Source organism: Mustela lutreola, chromosome X, assembly GCF_030435805.1.
Source record: "Mustela lutreola isolate mMusLut2 chromosome X, mMusLut2.pri, whole genome shotgun sequence".
NCBI classification, from domain to species: domain Eukaryota; kingdom Metazoa; phylum Chordata; class Mammalia; order Carnivora; family Mustelidae; genus Mustela; species Mustela lutreola.
Window position 1 is genome coordinate 46,562,592 of NC_081308.1, and position 13,560 is coordinate 46,576,151.

A 13,560-nucleotide genomic window follows, 5' to 3' on the forward strand; every position below is an offset into this window, starting at 1 on the left:
TACTATGAATTATGCATGGGGGGGCAGGGAGAGTGTTAAAAAAAAAAGGACACACATGATGATGCACCCAAAGATTAAGAATATCTGGTTATCTAGTTTTTTGGCTTTATGGTTTAAAATATGTTCCCTATTCAACAACTTCTTCACCTCTCCTGTTCCTTCTCAAAATAACCCGACAGTTTCCATTTTAGGGTCTAATTCTCCTTATCTTTCTCAAACACATTATTTAAACACCTACGATTTATCAGGCACTGCTGAAGATAGAGCAGTGAACAAAACAGTACCCTGATCTCATGGAGCTTACATTTTAGTGGGAATAGGAAGATAATGAACCAATACTTAGAAAACAGCTATTAAGCCTTGAAATAAAACAGATTAACATCCCATAGAGTGACTGTAGTGCTCTACTGCAGCTCTACCATCTGCTTCACTTTCCACTGCTATTCCCAACAACTTGTGCCTCCTCCTTTTATAATTATCCTCACGAAAAATACACAAATTACTTATGTAGAAAAATACTGCTTTGTTGCTGAAAATACACACTCAAGTCACTTGTGCACTTTGGAATTTATGAGGAGGAAGAATGAAAATTGGGGCTGGATGATAAGAAAATGCCAAGCACAAAAATACTGACTTAGTAACTGTTAATTACCATCCATATCAGTTTCCATTTCTTCTCCTTCTTGTGTAGTACTGGGTCTCTGGATCTTTGGCTTGATCACAAATGGACATTCTTTCCGACACAAATCTACTTCATGCTACAATCAAGGGAAAAGTAGTAAGAAAATCCTACATATATACCAGGAGTTAAAAATAATTATAATGAAAGAATGTCACAGGCAGATTATAAAATTGGTTTCTAAAAACAGAAAAGGGCTAAGATGGCTCTTTAGAGTTATTAGGATACTTCCTAGGTTCATCTTTTACTGGCTGGGTATGTCTAGGCCAAGTACTCCTTGTATAATAATACCTCGAGTCTATAAATGAAGATAGAAAGTCCACTATGGGATTGAAAAGCTGCCATGTCCAGGTTGGTGATAAGGTCAACCACTCTAACAGCTCTGGTGACAAATGTTATCTGGTCTTGTTCATCACCAAGAAACTTTATAACCTATTGAGGAGAGAAAAAAAAAGACAAAGCCAATCAAAAGAAGAGACACAAAACTGTGAATAATGTATTCTTTTGGAAACATGCAGTCTAGAGTCTCAAGGAGGCAAATACTGTGTGGGAGGAAAAAATAGGTGTTTGTCAAATGTTAGCTCTATTACTTCTGGGACTCAACTTCCTGAGGTAATGGGGACATAAAATTACTTTTCAAGTTTAAATAAAATATTCAGGGAGAAAAACGCTGGTGTCCAGTGCCAAGCACAAAGTAAAACCAATGTACCTTAATAGCACAATTTACAAAGTACCTTTACATATTTTTTCTTTGGAGTAACAGCTTAAGGTCATGGTAAGATATGGCTAGTCATGACTAGTACCTGGAGAGTACCTGGAGCCTCCTGACTCTCAGACCAAGCTACACTATGATCAATTCTTAATAATTAAGCTGCACTTAAAAGCTTTTAATGAGATAGATAACTAGAATACCAAACTAGAAAAATTAAGAACATTTTCTGGGTAAGCTTCCTTATGCTATCTGCTCTCACTGTTAACCGTTCCAAACCTGTAACTCTACACCTGCTCTTAGTTGATTTCCCCACAGATGTATTAAAAAAAAAAAAACCCAAAAAACAAACAAAAAAACAAGGCACCTTCAATAAGGCTTCCATCATTCCACAGGAGACCAAGGCTTCACCACCAGCATCGTAGCTGGCCAGATGGTATAAAAAAGAGAAGAGAGCAGTGGCAAACTGGTGAGGGTATGGATCCATGGAAGGATCTATATGGGAAGTTGGGAGAGACAGAAAAAAAGCAAGCTCAGAATATGATGTTAAGAGGGCAAGATGTTAAACAAAGACTGATAAAAGCAAGAGTGAAGTTTCTGCTAGCTTAAAGAATAATCATCAAAACTTACCAATCATGGCTTGGATACAGTTCCGCACAAGTACAGGCAAAAATCCATGGTAAGAGGCAGTTCCAGTACAGTCAATAATACTGCTGAGTTTGGGAGTTCTCTCCAAATGGACAATTGATGTTAATGTTCGTAAAGAAGCAGCTTTAATCTCCTACAAAAACAGAAGGTAAACATGTGATATATTAAATAAGTTGATGACTGGGGGCACCTGGGTGGCTCAGTCAGGTAAGCATCTGACTCGTGATTTCCACTCGGGTCATGATCTCATGGCTGTGAGATTGAGTCCTGTGCTCAGTACAGAGTCAGCTTGAGATCCTCTCCCTCCACCCCTTCCCCCACACACTCTAAAATAAATAAATAAAATAAATCTTAAATAAAAAAAGGTAGATGATTGAACCATGTTGCTAATATCCAGAACTCAAAATTAAGGTCATTCTACTGTTAAAGGTTTGGGGTAGATGGAGGTCTGTTGAGAATAACATTGAAAATCCAGCCCTTAATTTTGTAGCTAAATATCCAAAGAGGAAGATGTAACACAACTAAACTCCCCTTCTGGAACTCATTCTAAACCCCTGGGAGAAACCAAAAGGAAAATAAGCAAAATACACACGAGCCTGACATACACATTAGAATATTAATACTTACCATAAGCTGCTTATCTGTTATCTGAAGGACATCTACCAACTCCTCTATCAACCCATTATATAAGATACTGTTTGCTGACTCCTGCAAGGCATTGGAATACACTGCAAAAGGAGAAATAAACACTTTAGGCAAGAAGGCAGTGGTCAAGCCACTGCCCAATGACAAACCTTTGGCACCTACTGATTCTGGGAAAAGAGTTCCTTCCAATCAGCATTGGAGGGCAGAATCACTGAATTTTGGAAGATTGATCAAATAGGGTGATAAGCCTTAAATATCCTCCAAATTGACAGATTCTCCTATTATTAGTACTGGTAGTCATGAGCAAGGATTTTTGGGAATGGAAGTATGAAGAGAAAGTGAAGAGCTAATTTTTTATAGTATCACTACTTGATAGAGCAACTATTAGGCCTTTCGTATACACTTCACACGAAGACTAGTCTCTTCATGTTATACTTCTGTTTTTCATTGGAAACACTTATATAGGCTGTAAAGAACAGAATTTTGGACTACCGCAGACTAAGTCAGAAACTTGTAAATGACACTGTGGAGTAAAAGTTGAGAATGTGTATAATCCACTTTCAATGAATCCCACACAGACGTAATAGTAGACACGGTCTCCTGAAGTGCAACTAATGGATTCAAACACATTCATTTAGTTAAACAAACATGTATCCATTAATGTGCCAGAAGTTATGCGAGGTGTGAGTACAAAAAGAAGAGTATGAATTTCACTTCAAGAACTCATAGTTTAAAAGAGGAGAAAAACAAATAACATAACAAAAGCTGGTAATATTAACAGCAGCTACCATTTCATACCTTCTAAGTGCCTAGCCTGTGCTAGGTGCTTTATAGGTTTTCATTTAATCCTTGTATCAGTCTATAAGGTAAGCGCTACCCCAATATTAAATGAAGAAACAGGCCAAAAGCATAAACATGTAGCACTAATCATCTGCAGAATCCGGATGAGAGCCCAGGACTGATTCCAAAACCAATGTCCTTTCCATTCTACCACTCTGAAGTAAAAGTAAAATACACAGTATTGACTTCTTAATTAATATCTTCTAACTTCAAAATTGTACTACTGACAGGACAGAAGAGGAAGATGAAATGGCAAAAGGACGAATAGGGGCTAGGAGAGAGGACTACCTGAACATCCATCTAAAAGAAAAAGGGCCAAAATCCAGACTAAACCCAGGCAATACATTTGTTAAGTATTATACTGCTTTCTAATACAACATTAACAAGCTCTAGAATGATGAATATAGTGAACATTAGAAATGCAGGCAATTTTACAAATTAATTTGCCACCTAGATAACTACAATTAAGCCTCACAGCAACAAAGACATAGATGAAGCTCAAAGGAAATCATGTCTAAACTGCCTAATCAGGGCCTGTTATTTATAGTGTTATAGTCTCTTACCTAGTATAGATATTGCATGCAGCCTGGCTTGAACAGCCTGCAATCGTTTCCTGTGATTAGAAAAGCCATGGGCCAGCCGTATGTGTGTAAATAACAGCATCTGTGTAGGAATAGAAGACCTAAATCAGGAAACCAATGAAAATGGAGAATGTACTTTCTAATGGCTAAATCTTACCTACTGGGGTATTTGGTAAAATGGTATAGTGATAGTTCTTGGCAACAAGCTGAAGACATTCACAAGAGTTCTGATTGTTATTAATCAAATATTTTATCACCATAAGAATGGCCAGAAAAAACACAACTAAATGTTTTCTCTTTCATATGTAAAGTGTTGATACTAACACTCCATTTTGCATGATGAGTAAAGCAGCTTATGTCTTTCTCAATTCTCATAAAAACCTAACTAGGAAGTGAGCAGGTGCTGGCCTCATAAAAGATGAGGAAACTAAGGCTCAGAGGCTAATTTACCCATGATCTGACTCCTTCCTTTCTGATATGCTGTCTCCCAGCCCAATAAGTACCATTAATCTACATGGATGACAATCCACACCCTTTAGATAAATATTAGGACCTATCATACCTGCTTGTCCTTAGGAATGCTATACATTTTGGTAAGCGATTCCATGATTTCGGAAGGGCTTTCTGAAATCTACATTAGAAAAAAAAACTGGTTAGGAACAAAAAATAAACTGAATGTTAGGAAACTGGCCAACAGTCAAAGATTCCTCTTACCTTGTCAAGTTGCTCTATGTGAATATAATGTAGTGTGTTACTAGTTGTCTGAAATTAAAAAGATAAGAGTTGTCAGAAGTCAATGTTAATACCTTAGCTTCCCGTTCCATAAGACTAAAAGAGAGCTGTCTGAATACTAAGATGTCACCCTAGGTTGAAGCCTAACTGAATGCTCTTAAAATTAAGGTAACTTTAGAGTCCCCCAAAATACCCATTTTATATACAGAATATTCTCAAAAAAGCTTCTTTGAAGACAACAGTATCAAAATATAATGCACACAGTCAGACATAATATTCTTCCTTATCCCTTTTAAAAGTTTTATTTTTTAATTGAAGTATAATTAACATACACTGTTGTATTTGTTTCAAGTGTACAGTATAATGATTCAGCACTTCCACACATTACTCAGTGCTCATCATGGTAAGGGTTACTTTTAATTCCCTTTATTATTTAACTCCCCCACCCACCTCCACTCCAGCAACCACCAATTTGTTCTCTGTATTGTCTGTTTTGTCTCTTTTCTCTCCCTTACCCTTTTTTTAAACCTAGCTTAATTCCCACAGCCTCTGTATTCATAGCAAAGACCAAATCCATGAAAATGGCTTCCACTCTAAATATGTACTACAGCTGTTTTCACGGCACCATTGATCTAGAAATTATGCTACAGGTAGAAAAAAATCTATTCACTAAGCTACTTATAAACAAAACTGAATTTTAGTACCTCCTCAAAGAATATGGAATGACTAGAGAATTGAAGCAGGACCTTGTAAGCAATATACAGGCTTCTTACAAACTGGCTAAGTACAGAAAAATGCACCAAGTTATGGCAATGCCTCACAGGGGAGTCCTGTCTTTCAGCAGCTCCAACATAAGTAAACTTATCAGAGCTGGGCATACAATGAATAGTTATTTCTGAGAAGGTACTAGCTATGTTTAATTTGGGAGGGCAGCAATGAAGCTCAAAACCATCCCTTCATTTAACTGAGGAGTCCCAGAAGTCAACCCCAGTTACAGTACATCATAGACTCTATCAGAACAAGTCAATGAGACTCACCCTTTTCTCGATTTTGACCTCGGCCCCAGGGTCTGCATAGAATTCAAAGTGTAGTGTAGTTGCACTGGGTGGGTATTTCTGTGTATAAAGCACATGAAAGAATCAGATAATGTCTTCTCCTCAAATCTTCCTCCAAAGTCCTAACCACCTGTCCAACTCACTGTAGCAGCAGAATGAGAAGTGTAGTCAGCAGCTACAGTGCCTTCACCCCTCATCTTAGCAGAGCTCAGATAGCTTATAACACAAAATCAGGATGATGGCGACCAGAGCTCCAAAAGCCTTCACATTTCTTACTTATAAGTTATCAGCCGCCCTTTATTTCAAGAGATTAATTCTTACTGTGGCTATTCTCAAGAGGAAAAGGAGAGGCAAGTCTGCCAAGCAATAATGAATAAGAATCCAAGAAAGGATGGAGAACAAATACAAGGGTCTAAGTACCAACTTGGGAGTGGAAAAGAACATTTTTATGGAAACTTTACTGTATATCATCACCGTTTGAAATATTTTTTCAAACTGTGCCTTCTTAATTCTTTAAATACCCTTTCATACCATTCTACACCACTTCCCATGGTCTCAAAATGCTTTTCTGCATAGGTGAATACCAAGTCAATATAAATCAGACCATGACAAAAATCCACTTTAACTCTGAAAAGCAAAAACAAAATTAAGATGACAACAGCATGCCCATTAAAATGAATCCTTAAAAGAAACCAGTAGCAGTGGTTGCCTCTGAAATGGAGAATTATATAAATTTTTAAAATCGAAAGAATTACAGTATACAATTATTTTAAAGTTGCATGTATATATGTATTTTTAAAAACATGCATATGCATTATTCCCTTTTAAAATACACATATTTTTCAAAGTCTCACTGATATACCAAATATCAATAAATAAAAGGATGTGTGATTTCTTAACACAGATTGGGCACCAGACAGACAGCATACAAACAGTACAGTGTTATCACACTGTTTTGACAAAGGGTAAAGAACAAGCTTGATATACAAAAGGAAGCTCAGAATTAACCAAATTTAAGATGAAAGTTATTTTCTCTTAATTAGAATTCCAAGCTGAATACTCTTTAAGATTTATGTAGCTTTAATAAATAGATAACACTAACCTCTGTATTACCCAATATTCATTCATATAACACACACTAAAGAAAGTATACCAACTAAGGCAGGAAAGTAATTTATTTTAATTTGTAGTTTTCTTCGACCAGAAAAAAAACCCATCTTCCCAGGGGGGAAAAGCTTGCTAAGATAAATTCACTAAATTTCATTACAGCTATTTGTCCTGTGCATGACAAACTGACAAATTTTCTAACATCTGTTGGAAAATATAATTGCTTCTTGGCACAGAACCGTTTTTAACAAATCCAATTGTGCCTTGTGGTTCCAAAACAACCTATCAAAGCAGAAGGGAGGATGCCCTAACCTTTTATCCAAAGCATGGATGAAAGGTATAAGGACAGAACATGAAGAGTAAACATTTAAAACACACAGAACATTTTAAGTTCTCAATAACCTTCATGGCAGGACTATTCCCCAAGCATCCATTCTTAAAAACCATGCTATACTGCCCAGAGTTCCAATAGTTCCAGTAAGAGAATGCAAACAAATACACTTTCTGGGATTTTTTCAACACTTTTAAACCTATTTACCAAATACAGCTTTCTACTCAAGAGCTGGGTATGAACATACACCGTGTTTCTGAGATTCTTCCTACTGTCAGCACACTGAGGGCCCAAGCATTTCTAGATGAGGTGTGTTATGTCTCAATTGAGCTCAGGTTCCTCAAAGGTCCTGCCTGATTTGAAGCGGCAACTTAATATACCATATATTTGAGCCTTACCATAAAGTAAGGCTCAAAAAGAGACCACACATAACTCTGCCAAAAGACACCAATACCCCAGAATTACTTACCATCATATGCAAGTCTCTACAACATTCTGCAAGTCCAAAGCCGTTCTCCTTTCCACCCCAACTCTTAAAAAAGGAAAAAGACAGTGTTAAAATAGTGCTTAAAGTTAGCCCTGTGTATAAAATATTTAAGAGTATGCGGCTGCCTGGAATACGGTGTTGAGAAGACATCCACTATGAAAGTCCAACAGAGGGAGCAAATAGAAGCAATGATGGTCTGCCTAAAGGGGATTTCTCCAATGAGATAAATTTCACTTTCTGTAAGGATGCTACTGGGAAGAACATAAGCAACTATTGCACTGTAAATGCCTGTTGTCATACTTGCTGACAGGTCAGTTTTATCCCATCAGGCCTTCAGTACTCCATTATGCTTTCCATGCTCTCAGCTTGTATCACCTTCTTCACTACAGTGAGGAATCACATGCTCTACAGTCCCACTTTTTTAAAAGATTTTATTTATTTTTTTGACACAGAGAGAGAGAGATCACAAGTAGACAGAGAGGCAGACAGAGAGAGAGGAGGAAGCAGGCTCCCTGCTGCAGAGAGAAGCCGACACGGGGCTCAATCCCAAGACCCTGAGATCATGACATGAGCTGGAGGCAGAGGCTTAACCCACTGACCCACCCAGGCACCCCATACAGTCCCATTTTTAAACATGAACCAAGCTGCAAAGGAGAAGACTCTACTGCTTACTTCTACTAAGCTCTGCCACCACAAAGTCTAAAAACTCATCAACACTAGCCTCTAAGGTAATGGGGGAGAATGACTAAATTGTGCACTATTTACTGGCCTTCAAACCCAAACCTCCAGCCATATATTCTTGCTTAATAAACTCGCTTGCATTTTCAACAGTGCTTAAGATATCAAACATTTTTGCTTGATTTGGAATGCTCCCAAGGGTGGGGTGAACATTTGTTGAAAACATTAAATAGCAAATGCATTAATCCCTGCTTCATGGGACAAGGCAAACAATTGCGTTCAACAACAGACAAACTGAAAAGCTTGAGGGGAAAAGGCTAGGGTGTGAGATGCTTCAGAGAATAAGGGCTTGGAAAAGTTTCACAGACTCCTGGGAATCTAGGAGGCCACATGTATGTCCAAGGTTAAGCACATTCTCAGGAAAGTCCCGAGAAAGCCCTAAGTTCTACATGCCTGGGTGGTCATCAGGCTCTGTTCAAGTCACAAGTGAAGGCTAAGGCAGAGTTTGTAAACATCCTGGTTAAGCAGTGAAGATATGAGTATTGCCATTGAAGATACTAACATATACACAGAACCTACCTGTGCAGGGAAGTATGTATTTTTTTTGTTCAGGAGTTTAAGGCAAATCACTAGCTAACCACTAATCTAAGAGCATAGATTCTGATGATCACATAATTATGAAATCAGGTCAGGAAAGTCTAAAGAAACAACAACAAACCATAACAACAAACCATGGTGAAGGGTGAGAATTTGATTTCCAAAGTAGCCACATTATAGTATTAAAAATGTCCACCATTCAACAACAACAAAAAAAACTATGAGGTATACAAAGAAACAAGACTATGAAACACACAAAGGAAAAAGAAATTACAGCAACATGAGCATAAGCAGTGATGTCAGCATTATGGCTAAATAAGACATATCTCACTGCCCCTATGCAACACCTGGCATCCACCCATGAACAAAGGTGCCTTTGTTGGAGTTGGGGAACCTAGCCCCATAAACCCAAGGATGGGGGTGGTGGAGAGTCTCATCCAATTGCCTACTGGGTAACAGACTTAAAAGACCTTGGTCCCAGCTACATACCCTGCAGTGGCCTATGAACCAGCTACTGACACTCTGAGGAGCCCCAGGAGAACATGGTCTTAAAGAATCACCCATGGGTGAAGGTATGATTTGTGGGATTATGACTGAATGCCTCTAAGTCAGGATCCTACCCAGGCGGAATAATAATACAGCAGGGTCATGGGGCCTCAGCTGGCCTCAGCCAGCCAGTTCCCCACCGTCCCTGCCACCTGTTGGGGCCAGGGTCCGGTGCGTACAGCTGCTCATCCCAGGAAATGGGATATGGCCAGAAAGAGGGCTGCCCCCTTGCTGTCACACAATGCACATTTGTGGGAACCTGGAGATAAACCATTCATAGATGACCTGCTTCTGGGTCGGGAGAGCAGAATCCTCACTGTGATCTATTGAAAGTCAACTCTGACACAAGGGTTTGTGAAAATTAACAAAAAAAAAAATAAACAAACAAATGATCACCCATGGATGATAAAGTTCAAAGGACAAAAATATTAAAAAATAGTAAGAGCTAAAATAATTTATTAATGAATATACAATTTGAGAAGAGGTAAACTGAACATTAAAAACATAAAATAAGGTTGGAAGTTAAAGGGTAGAGTATTTGTGTGTGACCAAAGTTGTTATCAGCTTAAAAAAAACTTATCTATGTTTTATGTAAAGCTCATGGTAACCACAAAACAAAAACCTAGATTAGATAGAAAAAAGATAAACAAAAAGGAATCAAAGCATACTACTATGGGAAACCATCAGTTCACAAAGAAAGGCAGGGAGAGAGGAATAAAGGACAGGAAAATACAGAACAGCCAGAAAACAGTAAGATGGCATTACTAAGTCCTCCCCTATCAATAATTACTCTAAATGCAGATGTATTGATTTTCCAATTAAAAGGCATGGGTATGGCTGGCTGGATTAAAAAAACAAAACCGAATCAAGAAATGGACAGAAGACATGAAGAGACATTTCTCCAAAGATGACATCCAAAAGACACAAGAAAAAGTATTCAACATCACTTGGCATCAGGGGAATACAAATCAAAACCACAATGAGATACGACCTCATATCAGTCAGAATGGCTAAAATTAACAAATCAGGAAACAACAGACGTTGGCAAGAATGTGGAGAAAGGGAACCCTTCTAGCTGGTGCAGCCACTCTGGAAAACAGTATGGAGGTTCCTCCAAAAGTTGAAAATAAAGCTACCCTACAACCCAGCAATTGCACTACTGGATATTTACCCCAAAGATACAAATGTAGTGATCTGAAGGGTCACCTGCACCCCAATGTTTATAGCATCAATGTTGCTAAATTATGGAAAGAGCCCAGATGTCCATTGACAGATGAATGGATAAAGATGTGGTATATAACTACACACACACACGCACACACACACACACACACACAGAGGAATATTATGCAGCCATCAAAAACGAAATCTTGCCATTTGCAACAACATGGATGAACTAGAGGGTATTATACTAAATGAAATAAGTCAATCAGAGAAAGAAAATTATCATATGATCTCACTGACACGTGGAATTTAAGAAACAAGGCAGAGGATCAGAGGGGAAGAGAGAAAAAATGAAACAAGACAAACACAGAGAGGGAGACAAAGCATAAGGGCTCTTATGGAGGTTGCTGGAGTAGAGAGGGGTGGAGGGTTGGGCTAAGTGGGTGATGGACACTGGGGAGGGTATCTGTTGTAAAGAGCACTGGATATTATATAAGATTGATGAATTACAGACCTGTACCCCCGAAACAAATAACATATATGTTAATTAATTGAATTTAAATAAAATTTAAACGAAGTCTCAGCAGCTTACAAGGGACTTACTCTGGCTTTAAGGATACATGCAGAGTCAAAGTGAAGGAATGAAAAAGATATTCTATGCAGCAGAAACAGAAGGAGAGCATGGGTTGCTGTACTTGTATCAGACAAAATACTTTTACTAAAAACCTATAACAAGAGACAAAGAGGGGCACCTGGGTGGCTCAGTGGATTAAGCCTCTGCCTTTGGCTCGGGTCGTGATCCCAGGGTCCTGGGATCGAGCCCTGCATCGGAGTCTCTGCTCAGCAGGGAGCCTGCTTCCCCCTCTCTCTCTGCCTGCCTCTCTGCCTACTTGTGATCTCTCTCTGTGTCAAATAAATAAACAAGATCTTTAAAAAAAAAAGACAAAGAAGGTCATTATATAATAATAAAGGGGTTAATTCAAAGAGTATATAGCAATTGTAAATTATATACATACAATACTGGAGCACCCAAATACATTAAAAGCAAATACTAACAGATCTGAAGGGAGAAACAGATTAATAACAGATGATAGGGGATGTCAATACTCTACTTTTTTCACCAATGGATAAACTGTCCCAACAGAATATAAGGAAATGTTGAATTTAAACTATACCTTTCAAAAAAAGTTTTTATTTAAATTCCAGTTAATACAGTGTGATATTAGTTTCAGGTGTACAATATAATGATTCAACACTTTCATTCAACAGCCAGTCAGTGCTCATCGCAAGTGTATTGCTTAATCCCTATTACCTATTTAACCCAACCCCCCAATATCTACACCCTGTAACCATCAGGTTGTTCTCTATAGATAAGAGTGTGTTTCTTGGTTTGCCTATCTTTTCCCTTTGCTTGTTTTGTTTCTTAAATTCCACAAATACTGAAATCCTATGGTATTGGTCTTTCTCTGATTTTTCACTTAGTGTAATACTTTCTAGAAAGCTCCATCCGTATTATTGAAATGGCAACCTACCAGGAATATACAGAACATTTGACTGAATAGCAGAATACACACTCTTCTCAACTGCACATAGAACATTCATCCACATAGATTACATATAAGTTACAAAATAAGTCTTAGCAAATTGAAGAGACTGAAATTACACCAAGTATCTTTCCTAACCACAATGGTATAAAACTAGAAATCAATTAACAGGAGGAAAACTGGAAAATTCACAATATGTGGAAAGTAAACAATACACTTGTGAAGAACCAATGACTCAAAAAAAAAAAAAAAAAAAAAAGAAGTCAAAAGGGAAATTTAAAAATACCAGGTCAAAAGACAATGGACGCCTATCAAAACTTATCAAAACTCTTCTACCAAAAGTAGAAGAGAGAAGTTTATAGGGATAAATGACTACAGTAAAAAACAAGAAAGATCTCAAATACACAACCTAACTTTATAACTCAAGGATACAAAAGAACAAACAAATCCTGAAGTTAGTAGAAGGCAGGGAAATAATAATGATCACAGCAGAAATAAATGAAATAGAGACTCCCCCAAGACAAAATACCCAAGGGTTTTTTTGAACAGATAAATGAAATAGATGAAATTCTAGATAGACTAAGAAAATAGGAGTGAAAACTTACATCAGAAATGAGGAGGCATTACAAATGATACCATATAGATAGAAAAGATTAAGATAGAAAGGATAAGTGAAATTATTTCACCTGTAAGTGGAATTTAAAAAAGGAGAGAGACACAAACCAAGTCTTCATTATAGAGAACAAACTGATGGCTACTGGTTGGGAGGTGGGGAGAGAGATGGGTGAAATAGGTCGTGGGGTGTAAGAGTACACTTATGATGAGCACTGAGTAATGTTAAGAGTTGTTGGGGCACCTGGGTGGCTCAGGGGATTAAAGCCTCTGCCTTCAGCTCGCGTCATGATCCCAGGGTCCTGGGATCAAGCCTCACGTCGGGCTCTCTGCTGAGAGAGGAACCTGCTTCCCTTCCTCTCTCTCTCTGCCTGCTTTTCTGCCTACTTGTGATCTCTTTCAAATAAATAAATAAATAATCTTAGGGACGCCTGGGTGGCTCAGTTGGTTAAGCAGCTGCCTTCGGCTCAGGTCATGATCCCAGCGTCCTGGGATCGAGTCCCACATCGGGCTTCTTGCTCAGCAGGGAGCCTGCTTCTCCCTCTGCCTCTGCCTGCCATTCTGTCTGCCTGTGCTCGCTCTCTCCCCCTCTCTCTCTCTGATAA

At 38.3% G+C, this 13,560-nt stretch overlaps 1 protein-coding gene across 17 annotated transcripts in view; it reads right to left on the minus strand.

Annotated features, from left to right (window-relative positions):
- The window catches only part of HUWE1 (HECT, UBA and WWE domain containing E3 ubiquitin protein ligase 1), a 173,355-nt gene that overhangs the window by 100,816 nt on the left and 58,979 nt on the right, over positions 1 to 13,560 (minus strand). For all 17 annotated transcript variants that reach the window (XM_059158501.1, XM_059158495.1, XM_059158500.1 and 14 more), the window contains 10 exons: positions 7,797 to 7,859; positions 5,872 to 5,949; positions 4,817 to 4,864; positions 4,665 to 4,733; positions 4,085 to 4,184; positions 2,664 to 2,764; positions 2,019 to 2,169; positions 1,756 to 1,883; positions 971 to 1,111; positions 653 to 758 (listed from right to left, as the gene is read on the minus strand). In XM_059158501.1, the coding sequence (XP_059014484.1) occupies positions 653 to 758; positions 971 to 1,111; positions 1,756 to 1,883; positions 2,019 to 2,169; positions 2,664 to 2,764; positions 4,085 to 4,184; positions 4,665 to 4,733; positions 4,817 to 4,864; positions 5,872 to 5,949; positions 7,797 to 7,859 (985 nt within the window). The remainder of the gene's footprint in view (positions 1 to 652; positions 759 to 970; positions 1,112 to 1,755; positions 1,884 to 2,018; positions 2,170 to 2,663; positions 2,765 to 4,084; positions 4,185 to 4,664; positions 4,734 to 4,816; positions 4,865 to 5,871; positions 5,950 to 7,796; positions 7,860 to 13,560) is intronic.